At 44.1% G+C, this 22,086-nt stretch overlaps 1 protein-coding gene across 7 annotated transcripts in view; it reads left to right on the top strand.

The window, feature by feature from the left end:
• EIF4G3 (eukaryotic translation initiation factor 4 gamma 3) overlaps positions 1 to 22,086 on the top strand; it is a 3,593,176-nt gene that overhangs the window by 739,010 nt on the left and 2,832,080 nt on the right. For all 7 annotated transcript variants that reach the window (XM_044063163.1, XM_044063168.1, XM_044063165.1 and 4 more), the window contains one exon: positions 19,284 to 19,381. In XM_044063163.1, coding sequence (XP_043919098.1) covers positions 19,284 to 19,381 — 98 coding nt within the window. The remainder of the gene's footprint in view (positions 1 to 19,283; positions 19,382 to 22,086) is intronic.

Raw genomic sequence — 22,086 nt, 5'->3', positions numbered from 1 at the left:
CCCGAATGGGGCATTGTACTCTATCATTGGTCTGATAAGTGAAGAGTACAGGGGAACAATAACCTCACTTGATCTGGATGTGAATCCCTTCATGATCAGGTGGGCAGTGTAGAAGGTTTTTCTAACCACTTTAGCAATGTGAGTGTCAAAAGAAAGGCCACTGTCAACCTGGGTCCCCAGGTCCCTGATAACCTCTTCTGTGCTTAGTGGATTGCCACCTATATGGTAGCTTGGGGTTACCTTGCTTTTCCCGAAGGGTATGACTATACATTTTATGGCATTTAACTTCAGGCCATGGCTCTGGCACCAGCTATCAGTTTCCGTGAGACCCCTCTGAAGGATATCTGTGTCCGATGTACTTTCCACTATGGCTCCCAGTTTGCAGTCATCTGCAAACTTTGTCAGCCATAGTCCTCCTATGTTAGCCTGTACTTCTGAGAAGTAGATGCCGAACAACAGGGGGCCAAGGACTGAGCCCTGTGGGACACCACTTGTGACCGGCTTGGAGTCTGACATGGTGCCAGCTACTCTAACCCTGTGGGTTCTGTCCTTTAGCCAGTTTGCAACCCATCTTGTGACATATGGGTTTACATTTAAGCTGGTAAGTTTCTCTATAATACCTGAGTGGGGTATTGTGTCGAAAGCTTTTGCAAGGTCAAGGTAGGCTGTATGGACTGCCTTTCCCTCATCATTGGCCTTGTTGACTGTTTCGAAGAAGTCGACCAAGTTCAAAAGGCATGAGCTGCCCTTGACAAAGCCAAACTGGGTCGGGTCCAATGTCTGCAAGTCCCCTATGTCTTTGTTTATGAGTTCCATTATGATCCTCTCCATAGCTTTGCAGACCAGGCTTGTTAAGCTTATGGGGCAGTAATTACCAGGGTCCGTAGAGGCACCGCCTTTGTGGAGTGGGACCATAGTTGCCGTACGCCACTCCTTGGGCACGTATCCTGTGGTAAGGCTAAGATTAAACAGCTGCCTTATGTGCGGGTTTAGTTCCTCATTGAGTTCGTGTAGCACACAGCCGGGACACCATCCGGTCCCATTGATGCTGTGTTTTTAGCTTTAGAGAGAGCAGCTTTCACCTGCGCATTGGAGATGTCTGGGAGGCTGCACTCCGCTGGGATAGTTATTCTCTCCTTTTGGGGGGGGGAGAGGGGGGTGAAGTTTGCACTGAACCTGTCTGCCAGTATGTTGGCAATGTCTGTGGGTTCAGTGATTTTTGTATCATTTTGGACTAATTCTGAGCATATCTGGGAGTTTCCACCCAGGTTTCTAACATAGCTGAAGAAGGCCTTATGATTGTCTTTTGAATCTATGGCAATTTTTCTCTCAAAGTTGGCCTTGGATGATTTTATGAGTGCTCGTATTTTTTTACTAATAATGATCAAAGGTGTCTTCTCTTTTATGGATTTTGCTCTATCATGTAACAGCTTTCTCCTCTTATTGTAAAGTTTGTTTATGGCTGGGGTCCACCAGACTGGACGTTTGCCCTTGGTGGAAAGAGTCTTGGTTTTATTAGGGATTGCCTGATCCATGCAGTCCTGGAGGTGTTCGTAGAAGGCATTTGTAAGGGCTTCCGCAGCTTGGGTTGTGGTTTCCACTGGTTCGGGGGCCTTGAAGGATACCACACCAGTCTTGAGTAGTGTGAAGTTTGCTTTAGAGAAGTTCTTCACTGTGGTCTTTTTTGTTTGGGGTGGGGGCGGGATGTGGATTTCCAGTGAGATAAGTTTGTGATCTGATCTCACCAGTGAGGGATATACTTCCGGTGTGGAGCATTTTGTCCCCATGTTTGTGATGATGAGATCTAGTATATTTTCTCCTCTTGTGGGAACGGTGACTAGTTGTTCCATGGCATTTGAATTTATGAACTCCAGGAACCTTTGGGCTAGAAAGTTTGGGCTTGAGTAATGTTCCCAGTCTATATTCGGGTAGTTGAAGTCACCCAATATAATGGTGTTTGGAGATGCATTTATACCCTCCAGTGTCTTCAGGAAGGCTGTGTGGGGTTCCTGCGTTTGAGAGGGTGGCCTGTAGCATGCTACAAATTGTAGAGCAGTTTTGCCTATGGATGTTATGTGATCCTATCTCACCTACATTCTGTACTGATGGGTTCGGAGCCGATCCTCGGCTCCGACTCTGCACGCTATGCTATAGAGCGAAGCCTCTTATTGGCTGAGCTATTCTATATCCCAGGATGCACCACCACTACTTCCCCAGATCTCGTTTGCCGCTTACAAGCTAGGACGTGGTCTCGAACTTGGCTGAGCTAAGTGCTTTTTTTCTGAAAGTTTTTCTGTCAGGAAATTCTTTAATCTTTACCCAAAAGCTGTTTTAACAGCTGCTGTTGTGTATAAGTGTGTTTTTGTGAATTACGTGTGGAAATGTGTGACTGGACAGGGAAAGGTATCCGTTTAAGTTAGAGGGGCCTTCCCCTAGTTCTTTAGTCAGTCTTCTTGTTATTTCGGAGGTCAAGTACCTGTTTGAGTTAGAGGGTTCTTGGCCCTCTGTTTGGTGTATTTGTATTTGTTTAAGTTTCTTGGGCTTTCGCCCTCGTTAAAAAAAAAAAAAGTTTTTTATTATTGTGAAAATCTTTGTGCTGAGTTACATACATTGTGTTTTTCTCTGTTATAGTGAGTAGTCTACAGGCATTATGTCTAAGGAGCATAGACCCTCAGGATTTAAGAAATGCACGAGATGCAACTACAAAATGTCCATCACGGACGATCACTACTTATGCGTGTACTGTTTAGGCGCCAAACACCTTCAGGAGTCTTGCAGCATGTGTCACGCTTTTTCCTCTAGGGTCCTCCAAGAGAGGAAGAATAAATTGATCTTAAAAGGGCTTATCAAACCCTCCTTCGAAGAGGCCTTATCTTCCTCTTCCTCTCCAGCTAAGAAAAATAGTCGGCTCTGACCAGCCCATCGGAACCGACCACTAAGAAATCTAGGCAGGCTTCTCCATCGGCTCCACGGACTTCGGAGCCGAGGGCGGAACGGTCTGCCTCAATGCCTCCAGCCATGACTCCTCTGGTTTCGGAGCCGATGGCTGGGGCTTCGAGAGGCGGGTCACCTTCATCGGCTCCACTGATTTTGGAGCCGATGAGGGTTGCCAGCTCAGACTCTTCCCCTTCGGCGCCGAAGCCCTCTTCGGCACCGAGGGAAATTGCTATGGAATCTCCCTCGGCACCGATACTGATCCAGTCTATTCGGAGCCGGTCCCCCAGTCCTTCAGAGCCGATGGAGAAGTCAGTTCTGACCCGGTCGGTCTCCTCCCGATCTTCCAAGATGTCGGATTCGGACATCGACAGGGTGCTCCTAAGACTGTTTCAGTCTCCTGTATTCCAGAAATTAGTTTCGGCTCCAGCCCATTCGGCTTCGGAGCCGATGGCCCACCCTGTAGTTCTGGTTCCTCCTCCAACAGCCTCGGCACCGTTGGTGCTGGTGGAGCCGATGGAGGTTTTCGGGTCGGCTCCGACCCTTACTCCAACCCCGGCTCTCGAGTCGGAGTTCGGTACACGGACCTCCTCGGTCGGCCCCGGGGGGGACTTTTCGGGACCGATGTTTTCGGTTCCGAGCCTTCCTCTCGGTGCATCGGCTGCGGGGGTACCGTCTACTGTTGTGGCCCCGGGGGTTGGACCTTCCCAGGACTCTGGCGGTCCGGCCTTCAGGGCCATGAGGAGTGCTTTGGCCAAATCTTCTTTGGCTACCTCCACGGTCTCACCGGCACCTTCCCTACACACAGAGACTGGGTCTTTTGTAGTCCCCCTGTTGCTAGACAGCGGAGCCCCGGGGCCTGAGGTCACCCCCAGTGGGGTTTCCCCCCCTCCTGGAGGTCCCTCTGAAGCTTCTTCGGAGGAACCCCCAAGGAAAAGACTGTGCAAGAGGAAGCACATCGACTCCCCCGATGAGTCTCTCACGTCGGACACCGATCTTGATGATGCGGAGGGGTCCCCTAAGTCGTCCTCAGATGATGTCTCCTTTGCAGACATCTTGGAAGCCCTCAAACAACGAGGCGGCTGGCATTCCAAACCCCCTTCCGCTGACGAGTCGGTGCTCCTCAAGGCCTTCGGGGCTCAGCCCTCCGCCTCCTGGGTGTCTCCGCCCTTTGACGAGCTCCTAGATTTGATCTGTCGAAGGGCGTGGGAGCATCCAGACTCTGTGGAACCGGTGCCGGCTCGCCCAAATAAATTCTTATCAGCACCCCCAGAGAAGGAGTTTCTGACCAAAGGTGTGGCTGTAGATGCCCTGGTGGTGGCATCTGCTACCCAACAAGATGTAGCAGAGGCTTCAACGTCTGTCCATCCTCCTAATGAGTCTAGGAGCATGGACCGGTACGGGAAGCGCACCCTCAGTTCAGCAGCCTTTACTTTAAGGTCCCTGAACTATTTGACGCACTTCACTAGATTTCAGAGGGATCTGATCAAGGAGCTTTCAGATACCCTCTTGGGTAACCTACCTGAGCAGCTGGCCCAGACGGTTGGCTCTCAGTTGGCTACTCTGTCATCGATATCAAACTCGTCCATGAGGCTCATTTCATATGCAGCCGAGGGGGCGAGTAGAGCGGCGGGTACGGGTGTTGCTCTACGGAGGCAAGCCTTGCTCCGCCTGTGTCATTTTGCGGAAGCCTTTAAGTCTTCCTTTGCCGACGCTCCCTTTGATGGGTCCTCTTTGTTTGGACCCAAGGTAAAGAACACATTGACCCGCTGTGAGCAAGAAGGTAAGACTTTGACTGCCGTAGGGGCACGGTTTTCCACTCCCTTTCGGCCTTACCCCAAGGCTAAAAGAGGAGGGAAAATGTGGTTCCGTAAATCACAGAAGTCTTATCCCTCGCAGCAGGACGATCCCCCTTCTAGAGGCAGAGGAGGGGGAAATTTTTCTGGAAGACGCCGTCCCAGAGGCGGCAGAGGCCCCCGCAACACTGGAGACCGCGAGTCCTTTCGTGGCTCTTCAGCCTTCCACAATCCCTGAAGGATTGCCCGACTGTGCAGCTCCGGAGCCAGTCGGGGTCGTTTTTCGAGGCACCTAAAAGCCTGGGCGGCTATCACTCAGGACCGATGGGTGCTTCGAATCATCGCCGGAGGTTACGCCATCCCCTTTTCACACCCCCCTCCGCCGTCCAGGAAAATCCTGGACCCGCCACCCAGTCAACGGGAAATCGCAGCCTTCGAAATCTCAAAGCTGCTTCAAAAAGGAGTCATCCAACCGGTCCCCGCAGACCAGATCGGATTAGGGACTTACTCAAGATACTTTTTGGTGCCAAAAAAGACCGGGGACTTGAGGCCCATTTTGGATCTCAGCAGCCTAAATCGTTCAGTCAAGAAGTCCAAGTTCCGAGTGGTCACCTTACAATCCATTCTCCCACTGCTGGAGAAAGGTGTTAGGATGTGCTCCATAGATCTCAAGGACGCCTATTATCACATCCTGATAGATCAGGCATCCAGGAGACATTTGCGCTTCAGCCTGGGAGACAGTCATTTTCAGTTCTGCGCACTGCCCTTTGGTCTCACCACAGCCCCCAGGGTGTTCAAATGTTTGGCGGTCGTGACTGCTCACCTGAGGAGTCTAGGATTCCAGGTGTTTCCGTATCTGGACGACTGGCTCCTGACTGCCACCTCCAGGCGTCTACTATTGCAGAACCTAGCAGCCACCATATCACTAGGCACTTCCCTTGGAATCACCTTCAATTGGCCAAAGTCTGTGCTGCTGCCATCTCAGCGCATAAGGTTCATCGGAGTAGAGATAGACTCAAACCAAATGTGGGTCCATCTTCCTACAGAAAGGATACAGACTATACAGGCTCAAGTCCGAGCCTTGCTTCTCAAATCCAAAGCCCTAGCCAGGATGGTCCTGCAGCTATTTGGCTCCATGTCGGCCACTGTTCTCCTAGTCCCCTTAGCAAGATTGCATATGAGATTTCTCCAGTGGCTCCTATCGACCCACTGGTCTTTTCAGGATCTCCCTCTGTCACCTCATACGGATCACGGAAACCTGCAAACGGGACCTCCGCTGGTGGCTGGTGTCCTCCAATCTGGATCAGGGATGACCCTTTGTTCCACCTCCTCCTACGGCCACATTGACGACGGACGCCTTCCAGACGGGGTGGGGGGGGGCATTACCTGGGCAGGTCAGTCCAAGGCAATTGGCATCCCGACGAGAGTCTCCTTCACATCAACATTCTAGAAATGAGGGTGGTGCTTCTATCTCTACAAGCCCTCCATGATTACCTCCCTCAGGGCGTAATCGCCATTCAGCCCGACATGTCAGTAGTCTGGTATCTGAACAAACAGGGAGGGACCAGATCCTACCCCCTTTGCAGGGAGGCCATGAGAGTTTGGGAATGGGCAGTGGCGACCAGACGTTTTCTGGTAGCGAATCATATCCCTGGGAAATCCAACGTGATAGCCGACAGACTAAGCAGAACTATTCTCTCTCCTCACAAGTGGTCTCTGAACAATGCAGTGGCAACTCGGATCTTCAGCAGATGGAGAACTCCTTGTTGCGACCTTTTCGCAACCCCGCTGAACGCGAAGTGCAGAAAATTCTTCTCTCTCACTCCAGCTCCGGGGGAGATTCCCATGGACGCCCTAGCCCATCCTTGGCCCACCGGCTTGCTTTACGCCTTCCCTCCGGTTCCCCTCCTTCCCAGAGTGATCCAAAAGGTGACTCACTCAGGGAGCAAAATGATTCTAGTTGCCCCTTACTGGCCTCGTCAGGTATGGTTTCCCTATCTTCGGAAGTATGCTCTGGACAGTCCATGGTTCCTGGATCAGATCCCGGACCTATTAATTCATCAGTCGGGACAACTCCATCGGTCCCTTCACTCTTTGAAGTTAACAGCTTGGCTCCTCCTCTTCCGACTATAGTCAGAAATCATACTTTAGACCCGGAAGTCATACGTATCTTATCCTCGGCCCACAAGTCTGCCACTAGGAAATTGTATACTAGTAAATGAAAGAGATTTGCTATTTGGGCTCAACTCCGGGGTCTAGATCCCATCACTGTCCTGGTGTCAGAAGTCCTGAAATTTCTAACTTCCCTATTCAATCAAGGTTCTTCAGTCTCTACCATCAAGGTCCAATTGGCAGCTATTTCCAATTTTCATGAATCTATAAACCCACCTTTGATGAGCAACAGATTGTGTAAAATCTTCATAAAAGGTGCTGCGCTTTTGCGACCTCCGATTTCTCATCCTGCTCTTCTGTGGGATCTCGATGTGGTATTACGTGCCTTAACTTCCTCACCCTTCAAACCGGCAGCAACCTGTGATTTGAAATTTCTTTCTTGGAAAACTGCCTTTCTGGTCGCGATTACTTCAGCCAGAAGGGTTTCAGAGCTTCAAGCTCTATCTGTCAAACCACCGTACCTGGTTTTTCACAAAGATAGAGTATCCCTCAGGCCTAACCCATCCTTTGTCCTTAAAGTTTGTTCCAGTTTTTGCCTGCAACAGTCATTAGAACTGCCAGTTTTATTTATTTATTTATTGCAGTTGGTTTACCAGGATAGTCCATTGGGCCTTAAAGAACCCGTTTTCAATGGAGTCCTGGGGAGAAAAGCTCCAGACAAAAAAAAAAAAATACATATAATATTCGACAGAGACAGTCTAGGGACAGAACGTTATTAATACAATGTAGTCAGAATAATGTGAAACTATTCAGATATATAATAGCAGTCATAACAGTTAATACATTGAGAGAAAAAACATTCTTCCCAAAGTACTCAAACAAAGCAGAATACATCTTCCACACATTGGATGTTCACAGACAATTGCGATTTTATTTAGATAGGACCCAACAAACACGGAAAACAGATCAATTGTTTGTGTCCTTTTCGGACAATAAATTGGGCAAAGCCATCACAAAGGTCACTATTGCCAAGTGGATCAGGGACTGTATTAGTCAGGCTTATTCCTCTTCTAATAAAGAGCTTACAACCTCTGTCAAAGCTCACTCTACAAGAGCTATGGCTACTTCTATAACATTCCATTCTAAGCTTGCCATTAGCGACATTTGTTCTGCGGCTACGTGGTCTTCTCCGCACACTTTCATTTCCCACTACAAATTGGATGTGGCATCTCGGGGGCGAGCTTCATTTGGTTCCACAGTTCTCAAGAGTGTTTTCCAGTGAGCCACCCAGGAATCAGGTGCTAGGGACGCTGTCCCATCAGTACAGAATGTAGGCGAGATAGGATCACATAACATCTTTTAGTTATGTACTTACCATAACTTTAGATGTTTGGGATCCATCTCTACATTCTAATAACCCACCCTCCTTCCCCCTGCCTTGAAGATCAGAAGAGACCGGACGGTCCGAGTACTATTGTTTCATCTTGAAACATCTGGCAATGTTATATAAACAGTTATGTGTGTGTGCATGAGTGCGGACAAACAAGATCTGGAGAAGTAGTGGTGGTGCATCCTGGGATATAGAATAGCTCAGCCAATAAGAGGCTTCGCTCTATAGCATAGCGTGCCGAGTCGGAGCCGAGGATCGGCTCCGAACCCATCAGTACAGAATGTAGGCGAGATGGATCCCAAACATCTAAAGTTATGGTAAGTACATAACTAAAAGTTAATTGCACCTGGATGGTTTCCGATGCTTCGTGCTTTGCCACCAACCTGGAGGTGTGGGTATCCTTGATGAATATGGATACACCCCCTCCTTTTGTGGTGTGGTCCGGTCCGGGTTTTGGGGCCGGAACGCATGATATGAGGTAAAACCTGATAGTGCCGGGGTGCTCTCAGGAGCCTTGAACCAGGTTTCAGTCACAGCACAGACATCGATGTTCTCCTTACTGAGAAGGGCCTCGAGTGTGTGCATTTTGAGATTTAGACTTCTGGCATTGAGCAGCATTACCCTTAGTTTCTTCCCATTTTTGTTTTCTATGGTGGTAGGTTTAGAATTTGAGCCTTGCCTAAAAAAGGCACAATAGGGGTGGCAAGAGCTTTAGCCAATATCCGGAATCCCAGGGGTGACAGGTGCAAGCCGTCCCTTGCGAAGCAGCGTGGCTTGTCAAGTATGTCATCCCAGGCAGACAGACACTGGATCCCCTTTGAATGACACCAGAAATTAAGCCAATTGTTAAAGCTGATCATCTTGTCTCTATGTTGTGGCATCATTCTTGGTGAAGGAAGGATGCTGCTCAGGGTCAGGGTCATACCTGCCTGGGCTGCATAATCAGAGAGCTCCTCTATGTCTCTTTTCATGTAGTCCAGGGAGGTACATCTCAGGTCGTTCACACCAGCATGGACAATGACTGTGTCATATTTGTACTTGCTGTGGAGTGACCCGAGTGCTTGTGTTATGTGGTGGATTCTAGCGCCCGATAGGCAGCTTACTGTGACCCTCTCCTTGTTCAGCCTGGTGAGTGGGACGTCAGTGTGTCTGACTATGGAGTCACCTATGACAAGTATGTTTGGTGTTGTATTTGGCCTTAAGGGCTGTGACTGCTTTGCACACTGATTTTGTGTTTTATGTGTTGCCTGTGGTGTGTCATGAGGTGGCGGTTGCTTGGGTGTCTGCTTTGGAGGCCTCTGCTGTTTAGGTAAATTTGTGCTCAGAGCCTCCAGGTATGTCTTTGTGTGTTTGTGTTTGATTCATTGTTGTGATAGCTTTATGTGAGACTGGTCTTGTGGTGTGTGTAGTTGCAGTCCAGGTTACCCTCCCACCATCCCCCTTTCATTGCTGGGACTTATCTGTACTTCTCTTTTCTATACAACCTATGTGGTATATTTGCTTGTAGATGAAGGTTATGTGCATGCTTTTTTATGATCAGAATTTTTTTTTTAGCCTACCCTTTTGGGGGCACCTGACATCTGGGGCAATAAAAACTGAAGAAAATGTTGTCGGCTGCATCTTTTATACCCTTGGTGCACTGACGTCAGGGAAGAAGTGACAGCAACCGACGCTATACCAGGACTTTGGAATTTGGGCTGACTGCGGGTAGCCTGCCAGCAGGATAACCCTAGTGTAATGACTGCAACACTGCATACACTCGAACATCTACATTTATGGTAGGTACACAACTGTACTTTACCCTCCCATCATCCCCCTTTCTTTTGCTGGGTCTTATCTGTACTTCTCTATTCTATACAACCTATGTGGTGTATTTGCTTGTAGATGAAGGAAATGTTTACTTTAGTGCATGCGTGTTTATTGGCATAATTTTTTTAGCCTACCCTTTTGGGGGCACCTGACATCTGGGGCAAGAAAAACTGAAGAAAGTGGCGTCTGCTGCATCTTTTATACCCCTGGCGCACTGACGTCAGGGATGAGGTGACAGCAACCGACGCCGGACCAGGACTTTGGAATTCAAGCCAACTGCGGGTAGCCTGCCAGCAGGATAACCCAAGAGTAATGACTGCAACAATGAATACACTCTAACCTCTACATTTATGATAGGTACACAGCTTTTTCTTTCTTATAAACCCATCTCACTTTTAAACATAGATTATAAGATTTTTATGAGCATAATAGCAAATAGAATTAACTCTATTATACCTAGCCTAATAGAAGAAGACCAGACAGGTTTTATAAAACATAGAAAAGTCCAAGACAACATAAGACTTCTGTCCCTAATAGACATAGCAAATAAAAATGAATTTAACCATGAGTCTCAATATAGATGAAGCATTCAATTCACTTAGCTGGTCTTACTTATTTAGATTATTACAACAATCTAACTTTCCTCCAGACGTTCTAAAACTAATAGGAAAGCTTTGTAAAGACGGTCTCTTTCGTAAAGATAATTTTTTTTTTTCTTATCCTCTTCCTTTATACTCATAAAAGGCACAAAACAAGGCTCCCCCCTTTCCCCCTTAATTTTTGCTTTAGCTGTAGAACCATTTGTCTAAATATGCATTAGAAATAACTTGCATATAAAAGGTTATGATCTCAATAGTGACCTATCCCCAAAGATTTATTTATTTGCTGATGATCTGTTACTAACTACCGGGGACATTGAAACATCTTTGGACCAGCTACTTAACTCTCTAGAATAATTTGAAAATCTTGTCAGGATTAAAATTCAACAATAACAAAACCTAGACTCTCTTACTAAATAAAAAATGTAACTACTAAAATGATAAATTATAAACACTTCAACTGGGATATTACAAAATTAAATACCTAGGTGTCTACCTTAATTTGAATCTTAAGGAAACCGTCTCAAACTCTAGTAAATTTAACAAACTCAATCACTAACCTCATAGATAACTGGAATAAACTTTATTTTACCTTTGAAGACAGACTGTTAGTCAAAATGATATTACCCCAAATCCTTTACATCAGCCAGTCTGTGATCATTCCCTCACCCAAGAGAGTTTCAAAAAAGATCAATCTATTAAAATTTTTGTGGCACCCCCAAAAGCCCAGGATATCTTTGCAAAGGCACATCGCAAGCTAGAAAAAAGGAGGCATTAGTTTCCCTGATATTGACTTATATAAATGCTGCTGTCTTTAACACAATTCTTCTGTGGTTAAATCTCTCATACAATTCATATTGGAAATTAATACATGAAAAACTGTATTAACCAATAACAAAATGCTGATCGACTCTCTCATTACAATACATAGAAATGTCTTTATATGGTCATTAAAATATATATACAAGATAAACAGAAATTAAAATCCTGCCCCTTCATTAACCTAATGCTAACAAACTTTGAGAGTTAGTCCGTCTAACCAGTTAGTTAAAAACTTATTAATGTCTGCCTTTCCAATTGCCTACAGTAACAAGTGCGTAATCACCTTTGATATTAACAAAATGCTTGAATTCAAAGATAGTGACTTGTACTGGAATCAATTTTTGACCACTAATAAAATTCATCGAGCTATTTAATTTCCAGGTATAGCCTACATAATAACTGGATAGACATACAGACCTGTAGAGAATTCATTTATAACAAAATTATATTCTGTTTGCAAACTTGTGGAAATAACGTACCCAAAATACTGGAACTAATGTCTAATATTAGTGTACTTTGAAAGGTACCTCATTTATATTCTTAGTCTATAAAACTATCAGATCTGATTTTAGCTTGATAAATGCCTATTATTGGGAGTACTGTACTAAAATAAAGAATTTACTACTAACAATAAAAACTCCTAAAATCAATAGAAAAAAACTATCTCCACCTACTGGAAGATATACACTTGGAAATTTCTCCACAGATGTTACTTCACGCCACAAAGTATTGCAAAAAATGTATAAAAAGAGCGATATGAAATACTGGAGATGTAAAGCAGCAGATGCTGACTGATATATTCATAGATTCATAGATTATACTAGGCTAACTGCCCTTGTGAGCCATTGTAAGCCTAGCCAGTTATCCCTTGTGAGACTCAAACCGTGCACCTTGTGTTTGTAAGGCAAACACCTTAACCATTAGGCCACCCTCCCAACCCTGTTGCATGTACATTATCTCAATTTTGGAAGGAATTTGAAAATTTCTGTAAGGCCTTATGGAATGATGATTGTATAATTTCTTACTCTCTGTTTAATGTACCAATACCAGAGGTTATACCCAAATCTCAAGTGCATATACTATGGTCAATTCTTGCCGTTGCAAGAGAAGTTGTGATGAAAAATTGGAAAACCAGTTCTCTCCCTTTTAAAAAAATATTTATTTAGCCACAGCTGTATGTGAAAAAGAAATCTCCAGCATAAAGCTCAAAACAAAAAAAATTAACATACAAGTTAATTGCTTGGGAACATTTATACTTATTGCGAAAATTTTAAATGATTTCTTGAATGTTTATAAAGGTCTAACTTTAAGGACTCTATATACTTATTTTTTTTCAGTTATGACTGTAAATGTATTATTGTTTTTATTAAAGTTGAAAAAAGTTTGAAAAAAAGATTAATTGCTAGCACCTGCAGACAGTTTATTTCCTTATAAAAGTAGTTGACAATGAGAAAATGAAACACTGACAACTTTTTAGATGCTTAAAGGAATCTCTAAATTTCACATAATGTGCAGAATTCCTTTGGACATCCGTCTTCTTCAGCTGCTGACTGCTTCTCTCCCACAGAGGATTTGCTAATGGAAAAACAAGCTAATATGTTTATGGATACACTAAGCATAGTATTTTCTTGACTTTCACAATGTGTTTTATTTTTCAAGCTTGTTTTCGTATATTTGTTTGTGTCTTTCGGCTTTTTTCAGTTGGGGGTTGCCACAGCGGAACTCCGGTCCGCTAATGATTGGCAGTAGATTTTTACATACTGGCTTGCCGGGCCTAACGCACAACCTTCAACGAAGGAACGCCCATTCACGCATGTCGCTACACAGAAGATGCTCTAACTGAGAATCGAACGGGCGACGTCTAACTGTGAGGCAACAACGCTAATGCAGCACCACCACCGCAGTTGTTTTCGTGTGTGTGTATATATATATATATATATATATATATATATATGTATGTATATATATATAATATGCAAAGAGCATTAATCTAGACTTCCACCATTGTAAAAACAAGGACCGTTATCTTAATTCTACATATAATTGGTACAGCTTTATACCCCAACCCCAGCAGCCCAGTATCAAGCAGTATATTAACTTAAACTTGCTTCTGCAAAACTTTTCTTCTTTTATCACAGTTAAGAAAAAATGCTTACTACTTTTAATCTTTAACATATATACAACAATCACTGAAAAGACTGCTTCTCCATATTTAAAATATCCATGAGTACACACTATCCAAAACTGATTTAAAATATAATATGCAGTTTGTAATGAAATGTTTTCTACAAATACCAATGAGTATGAAAATTGTTTTACTTACTTTTTTGTCTCGTGTCCCTTTTAATGGCTTACAGTGGGGCATATGCTTTCCAGTCCACCTGCTTGTTTAACAAAGTCCAAGAAAAGTCCAGTCTTTCTCAACCGCTTATTTTTTCTTGCAATGCTGTATTTCACAAATGTGATTGATGCTTTCTAGTCTGCCATTTATTCAGCAGTTTCAGTAGTGTAGGTTGTCTTCCCGTTCCTCTCTATCCCTACACCAAACTCTGGTTCTCTTCCAAGGGACTCTAATTCTTCCAGTCAACTCCTTTGCTTTTTTTCAATCTCAAGCATTTTCCTTTGAAACTTTGGAAAATATTTCAATGGCAAAGCCTATCTCTGAGCTTTATTTTTGGAAGAATGAGAAGCAGAGTTCCCTTTGGCTTGCTTGACTCACTTTTTTTACTTTATTCCTTTGCTGTACTGCATACAAGAATGTATTTGAATTTCCAGGGAAAATATTCTGAAGACAGCTGGATACAGCAGCTAAATCTCACATCTGCCTCTTGACATTTTCCTGATTGTTGGGATAAATTTGCCTCTCTTCTGCCTGGAGTACAGTGAGTAATCATTTTCCACAAACTGTTTCACTCCAGTTTTTAATACTTTGCCCTTTTGCCACAGTTTTATCAGGATCAACCCTTTCGACTAGTTTGATTGCATCTTTAGTAATGCAGGTCATGGCCAGGTTTGGAGCATACACACTATATACCCTTTCACTTAAATCCTGCTCCGGAACACCAGTCCCGTTGCATATTTTTGCTTTCATAAAATTAATAGTCTGTTCCTTTCAGTTTTTATGGTACAGCAGAAAATCTTTTTTTCCTTCATGCACTGTTTTCTAGCTATTTTTTGAAACTGCTGTTTTTGATTAGTCGCATACTCTGCCAGCCTTTTCTACCTTTCAAACTGTGTCTTTTGGTTTTATCAGTTCATCTGAATAGCTAGTTAGAGCTTCTATTTTTCTGGACCTTAATTTGAATTTATATATTTCTTCAATGTTTCATTTTTTTTTCATCTCTTACTGCGTTTGACACATTTTCACCCTAAATTACTGGACACATTTGTTATACCAAAGCTAAAGCTTGAATTGCTTTTTGCTGAACAACTGCAGGATTCTTCCCAACCAGTGTTTTCTTTTCACCTTTTCTGGTTGATTTATTCTCGGGTTCTCAGAATTTCTTCTTTACTGGCATTCAGAACTGAATTTTACCCACGCTGACAACTTTGCCGATGGTGTTTTGTCAGATTCTGTTTTCACACTGGGAGAGCTGAAATTAAGCCATTGATCAGTGTGCAGCCATCTCAGTAGTTTGTGTCCTACTTTCTAAACCATTCTTGAATGGTCCCTTAATTATCTCCACCTCTAACTTGCTGTAGGAGATGCATCCTGCAGTATCTGGGCAGTATCAGTCCCAGTACTGTAGAACTTGCATGTAAATTGATCATCAAGATGACCCTTCCTTGATGGGAGAGGCAAGCCCTCCCTCGTTTCTCTTTGGTTGCTTCCTGCATTTAGCCTTCAGCTTTGGATTTCTCTCTTGTTACGCAAGTGTTTATTTGAATACCTTTTGCAGTAAGGTGCTTGCTGGTGTCAGTGTCTGGTATGGTGGATGGCTTGTACATATATGCATCTGGTAAGCTGCATCACAGCATGTCTTTGAATATGTCCTAATAACTTCCGAAGACCTACATCTGGAGCATTTCTCCCCAGGCCTCTGCTGAAAACAGGCTCTGTGGAACCTAGTCGGACTTTCCCAGTCAACAAATGTTAAATAAAATAAATAAATAAAAATGTGTACAGGTTTCTCCACTCCTAGGATATTCTGATTGATAGTGGAGATTACCTTCAACCATAAGGGTCTCTCAAGTACAGGATATATTGACAGTGCTAAAGAGGTATCTCTTATCTTCATTTGCAGTGCAGAATTTATTTTGAAAGTACTTGGTTTTTGAAGCATTTTCTGTACTGATTAAAAAAGTTGAAAAGTCTATGCCTTCCCCCTCTTCACTAACCTGAACAAAGCTACCCTTAAACTTGCTAGCTGTTACAACCATATTGCTAGATTTGCTACAGGTGCTACGTCTAGGACCCACCATTGTATCAACCTAACTCAACTAGGATGGCTGGAGTGGCCCAGTCTTCTCTGATACAATCAACTTATAATAACCCACAAAATACTATATCAACCCAAAAAAACACCAGCACTAAACATCATCAAACCATACAGCAACCAGAGGTCACTACGCTCTGCTGACAAATTGCTGGTACAAACTAAGAGCATAAATGTGGTTGGGGACTCTCTATTCGCCAACTCAGTAGGAAAAACTTGGAATATGCTAGCTGCCGAACTTACTCACCAATCCTCCTTAACCCAGTTTAAAAAAAGCTTCAAACTACAGTTCCAAAAGCTTTGGCAATGTCTCTGCTTAAACCCTGACTAATCACCACCCACTGACCCTGCAAACTCTCCCTAAGCATTTAAATCAAATACTCTATTAAGTGTATGAATTCTTTAAGGGACTTAGCCCATAACTTCTTGTATTATTGTCTGAAACTGAAGCGGCATGATTCTGATATTTACCATGTTTTATCTGTGTGTAACCCTACTAAAAACTGCATATTATACTTACCTATAAATGTTTCTGTAGTTCCTATTGCATTTGTGCTGTGCTTACTGGAGCTCATCTCCCTGGGCCTCCGCTGAAAATGGACATATATCCAGTCAGACTTTCCTGGTAAACAAATGTAAAATAAAAACAAATAACAGTAGATCTGAATACATGGTCAGTCATCATTCGCCCCCTTTTTCCCATTTTTTTCTACATGGGGTTGGGGTATCGTGTTAACTGTTGCCAACACACAGGATTCAGTGCCACACTCGCGCCTGGCTGTTGCAGATTTTCTTTGACACGCAATCCATCCACTTCCTTTGCTGAACGTCCTTGCTTCCTCTTGCCACCTTCTTGTCTCTTACAAATCTTTTTCACCAGATTGTCTGCTTTTCTACACATGTGCCCAAACCACCGTATTCTATTCTCTTTGATCTTTTCTGCAATTGGCGCTACTTTGCTTCTGCTGTCTTATGTCCTCATTTCTTTGTCTGTCCCACAGTGTGCATTCAATCACCTTACTCAGGCACTTCATTTCCATCACCTCTAGCTTCTTCAGCTGTTCTGCCTTTACTGTCCAGGTTTGTGTACCATGCAGTAGTACTGGTTGCACTACTCTTGTACACCTTACTTCTGTCATAGACCACACCTGATACTCTTCCAGTTGGCTGCAGCCACTCTGATTCTAGCTTTGACCTCTTCCTTCAGAATACCCTTCTCCTCAACCACCCCTCCAAGATACTTGAAGCTGTTTACCTGTTCCACTGTCTTCCCCTTTACCTCTATTCTCAGCTTTTTCTGATTTCCCCAATTTGCTGCCATTACCACTGTCTTGTCTGTGCTTAGTTTTATCCCATGTGCCTTCAGATTTGCACTCCATTCTCCTATTCTTTGCTGAAGTTCTCGCTCAGACTCTGCCTGTACAGCCACATTGCATACAGCAGCTTTGTTGATCTGTCCCCTCCAACCTGTTCGCTAATGTAGTCCATCACCTGTATGAACAGCAGTGGGTTCAGAGCTGAACCCTCGTGTACACCCACTCCCACTTGGAACCCTGCTGTGAGGCTGAACACTGTTCGTACTTGAGTCATTGGGTTCTTGTATACAGCCTGCACTAATTCTACCAATGTTTCTGGGACTTCAGACCACCGCAGTACTGCCCAGATTAGCTTTCTTGGGACCTTGTCATATGCTTTCTCCAAGTCTAGGAATGCCCATTTGGATTTTGTCCTTGTCTGTAGCTTCTTCTCAAGTATCTGTCTGAGTGCAAGCATTGGGTCAGTTGTGCTGCATCCTGATCTGAATTGCTCATCTCCCATCTTGTATTCTACTACTCTGCGTATTATCCATTTATCAGTCACCCTCTCCAGCACTTTCTTGCAGTGTGGTAGGGGTTTGATGCCTCTACTGCCCACAGTTGTGGATGTCCCCTTTATTCTTGTACACTGGCACGAGTATGCTTATTCTGCAGTCATCTGGGATGCACCTTTCTCTCCACACTGCTATTAGTACCCTCAGGAACCGTGTCTCCCCTATCTCACCCAGCATCTTTATCATATCTGCTGTGACCTCATCTGAGCCTGCTGCTTTCCTTGACTTCATCTTCCTTAGTGCTGTTCTTACTTCTTCTAAGGTGTGCTCCTCCTCTTCTCTTATTGTAGTCTGTTTTTGGGGCAGTACAGCTTTTGTGGGGTTTTCTTCATTCAGAAGCTGCTGGAAATGCTCCTTCCATCTGCCTTTGATGTCCTGTGGACTGGTGATCAGGTTGCTGGCATCCCTTATGAAGAGTGTCTATCTTCTTTATCTTTCTGTCTTTGCCTTGCAATCTGGTATAGTTTTTGTGCTTCTTAGCGAGTGACTTGCCAGAAGTTGGTAGAGTACCTCCAGTGCCCTATTCTTTGCTGTAAATAAATATGAATTTATGGTCAGTATGTGTTTTTAATTCTGTGTTTTTTGTTCTGTAAAATGTTTGCAGGTTACTGCAGTGACGCAGCATAGCAGTACAATTGCATCTTTGTGTTTTAAGGAGGTTGTAGGTCAGCTTTAACTAGTCAGGCTGCTGTGACTTGGGAAGACATGGACAATAACAGGATTGCAGATCTCATTATGGGAGCAACCTTCAATACACACCACTTTGCCATTTTGACTGCTTGACATTTTACTCTGTTCGAACCAAATACTTAATGCTTCACCTTGTCCTCCCTTTTTAGGTCTTAATTGCCATCATTCTTTAAGTACCTCCACTACCAGCAAAGCTAACTATGTGCCATACTGTCCTTTTGGCATTCCTTACACAAACTAGTCCAGAGAGTGAGGTCCACCACAGCTTCTTTGTGACCTCACCTCTTAACCATAGATTGAGGTGTTCACGTTGTCAATGTAACTGGTACTTAACCCACAGGACCCGGCAGCTTTTCTGAAATAGTTTGTTCCCGTCTTAAAGCATCACAGGATAACCTGTTATTCTAGGTCTATTATCTGAAATTACTGTTTATTTCTTAGTCTTGTAAACTGTTATGCTATTACATATATATTTTACTTGTTTTGTGATGTCTTCCTGGTCTTGCTTAAAAAAAAAAAACGGCTGAGAGCTTTCTTGAGACTACACTGTTAAATCCATCCATTAACAACACCCCTTTTCCCAGTTTTTTTGCACATAGGGTTGTGGTGTCACTTCAACAGTGATCATTATCTAGAGCCATTGTTCACACTACAGCTCTGCTGTGTTTGCTGTTGAATACCCCTCCTCAATGACGCACACTGTTATGTGGCTGAAGTATGCAAGGTATCTTTGTGCTTGGACAACAACTTTAGTTTAACAAATTAAATCTCTTTATTTGTAGTTGTAAGTCTTTCTAATGGCTTTTATGTTTCGTTTGTTTACAGGGGCTGCGTTTTACTCGAGTCAGCCGGTGTATCAGTCTGCACCCATCATAATGTCTGCTCCACAGCAACTCCCACCAGCAAAAAGAGAGAAAAAAACGGTAGGACTGTTTACACTTCTTGTCAAGACACCTTGCGGTTTCAGACAGATTCTTGTTTTGTAAAGCAGCGTAGATTGCAGCAGTGTGAAGATGCATACTGTACTGCTTAGATTTTGAATGCTTATCACAGTACAACATATTCGACATATGAAGTCAAGGTTTTGAATGTTTATCACAGTACAACATATTCGACATATGAAGTCAAGGTTTTGAATGCTTATCACAGTACAACATATTCGACATATGAAGTCAAGGTTTTGAATGCTTATCATAGTACAACATATTCGACATATGAAGTCAAGGTTTTGAATGCTTATCACAGTACAACATATTCGACATATGAAGTCAAGGTTTTGAATGCTTATCACAGTACAACATATTCGACATATGAAGTCAAGGTTTTGAATGCTTATCACAGTACAACATATCTGACATATGAAGTCAAGGTTTTGAATGCTTATCACAGTACAACATATCTGACATATGAAGTCAAGGTTTTGATGTGACAATATACTTTATTTAGCAGAACTGAGTTAATAGCTGCAATTTTGGCATCTTCAGTTTAGTGAGTTGCAGTAGTCTACAATCAGCTGCTGGTACATGAGATGGTGATCTTCTTTAAATTATCACTTCATAGGAGATTTCTAGGCTAATGGCTTTATGAGCCCTTAAAAACATATCCAGCATAACCCAGTTTTACCCAGTATATTATCCTTGGGGCTACAGGATGGCATAGGTTTGTGCCAATGCCTTGATTACTTTATAGATTGCTCCTGTCCATAAGGGATGTTGGCACTGCCTCAGGTGCGAATTTTTGATTCCCTATCCATTGATCCAAATTATGTTTGAAGAGGGCCAGGGAAGGGCTCTGCTTAACATGGATAAGAAAAGCAAAGAAGGCACTGGTAAGGCAGCTCGGATCCCAGACGATTTTTATTAATTGCAAAGAAGCACACTGAATAACACTAAAATAATCTCCCCAGGCCGACATTGAAAATGACCTCTTTTGGCCCAATGAACTTTTCTGGTAAACAAACTCTAAATAAAATTGTTTTTCCATTCATTTTTTTCACAGTTTACTCTGTAATCTCTTAAGGTTGGACTCCAATATAGAATGGACAAAACATTAAATCTGATGTTTTCATTCATTCCCCAATGAATGACTTTGGTTCCGATCCGACTCTACCACTTCCTTTAGATTCTAGGATCCAACTCTCGAGCTCCTCCCCTTACTCATAATGCCACTCAATGCTGTATATCCATAGATCTGAAGTAGTTACTTCATTTGATCTGCAACCTGTGGGATTCGGATCCGACCGGCAGCTTTCCAAGCTTCAAGATCCGAGCTCCTAGCTCCTCCCCCTACCCATAATCCCTTGCTACCAACCACATTACCCCAGATCGTTTTTTTGCCGCGGCTAAAGACAGTTGCTTCTTAGTGAAGAGCTCCTGGCCTGGTGAGATTGTTCCTTTTTCTAAAAGCTAGTTTCTAGTTTAAATTGTGTGTGTGTTGTTTTTAGCATTTATCTAATCATACCCACGTTTAAAAAAAAAAAAAAAAAAAAAAAACTTTCTCTTTAGTTTAAATTTTGTCTCTCCCCTCCCCCCCTTAGTGTTTGTGTGTGTGTGTGTGTGAGAGTTATGGCTGAAGCAAAACCTATATTTTCTAAGTGTACTGAGTGTGGCCATAAGCTTTCCCCAGCTGATGGCCACACTGTGTGTTTTGTGTCTGGAGGCAGCACATTTGTCAGAGGCCTGCCAGATTTGTGCGGCCTTTAATCCTTGGGCACTTAGGGACAGGAAGAACAAGCTGATCCTGGCGGGAAAACTCCCTCAGGAATCAGCTTCTTCTTCCTCTCCTAGCCGGATCCAGGCTACTCCGGTAGCTTCAGCGCCGGCTACTCCCTCAGCTGTACCCGGGACTCAACCTCCCTTATCGGGTACTAGCTCTGTGGAGTCTGGTTCTTCTTCCCACATGGAGAAGAAGAAACACAGAGAGAGAGGGTCATATTTCTAAGAGGCGGGCTGAGTCTCATCCCTCAGCTCCGCCTGAAAAGATTCTGAAATCTCCTGAGAAGGTCTCCGGATCCTTGTCCTCTCGGCTCCGTTCACCTTCCTTTTCCCCGGAGCCGGAGGAGGAGGATAGGTCTCCCTCGAGGTCTTCAAGGCGGCCTTCCCGGCCTGCTTCGACTACCTCTTTGCGGTCTACCAGAAGCATCTCCGAAGCAGACATGGATCGGATGATGAGAAGATTTTTGCAGACCCAGATGCAGATGGGGATGCTCTTGCCTCTCCCCCCCCCCTTGGGAGGGAGTGCAGCCCCCATGTTTGCCCTGATAGCTCCTTCTCCGACCCGTTATCGGGTCTCGGAGTTTTCGGATCCAGGCCCTTTCGGATCCCGGGATACGTCGACGCCGACAGGGATAGTGTCTTCGACGCCGACTGTGCCTTCGAGCTTGTCGGATCCAAGCTCTCGGGGCCGAGGGTTAAGCATCGGATCCGAGGGAGTGGTTGTGTCTTCGGCGCCGATGGGGCCGGAGCGCACCACTGCCTCGGCTCCGACCCCGATCCTTACCTCGGAGCCGAGGAGGTTACTTTCTCAGGCTGGTGATGGTGAATCTCCCTCGGCCTTTGAGGTAGTGGAGAGGGTACTGTCAAGGTCATCCAGGTCCCCGACCGGGCCTTCGGATCTGCCCGGGCCCCCA

Source organism: Protopterus annectens, chromosome 2.part1, assembly GCF_019279795.1.
Source record: "Protopterus annectens isolate FY-2018-M chromosome 2.part1, PAN1.0, whole genome shotgun sequence".
Classification (NCBI taxonomy): Eukaryota; Metazoa; Chordata; order Ceratodontiformes; family Protopteridae; genus Protopterus; species Protopterus annectens.
Note: the sequence above shows the minus strand (reverse complement) of the source record. Positions and strands in the feature narration are given on the sequence as shown.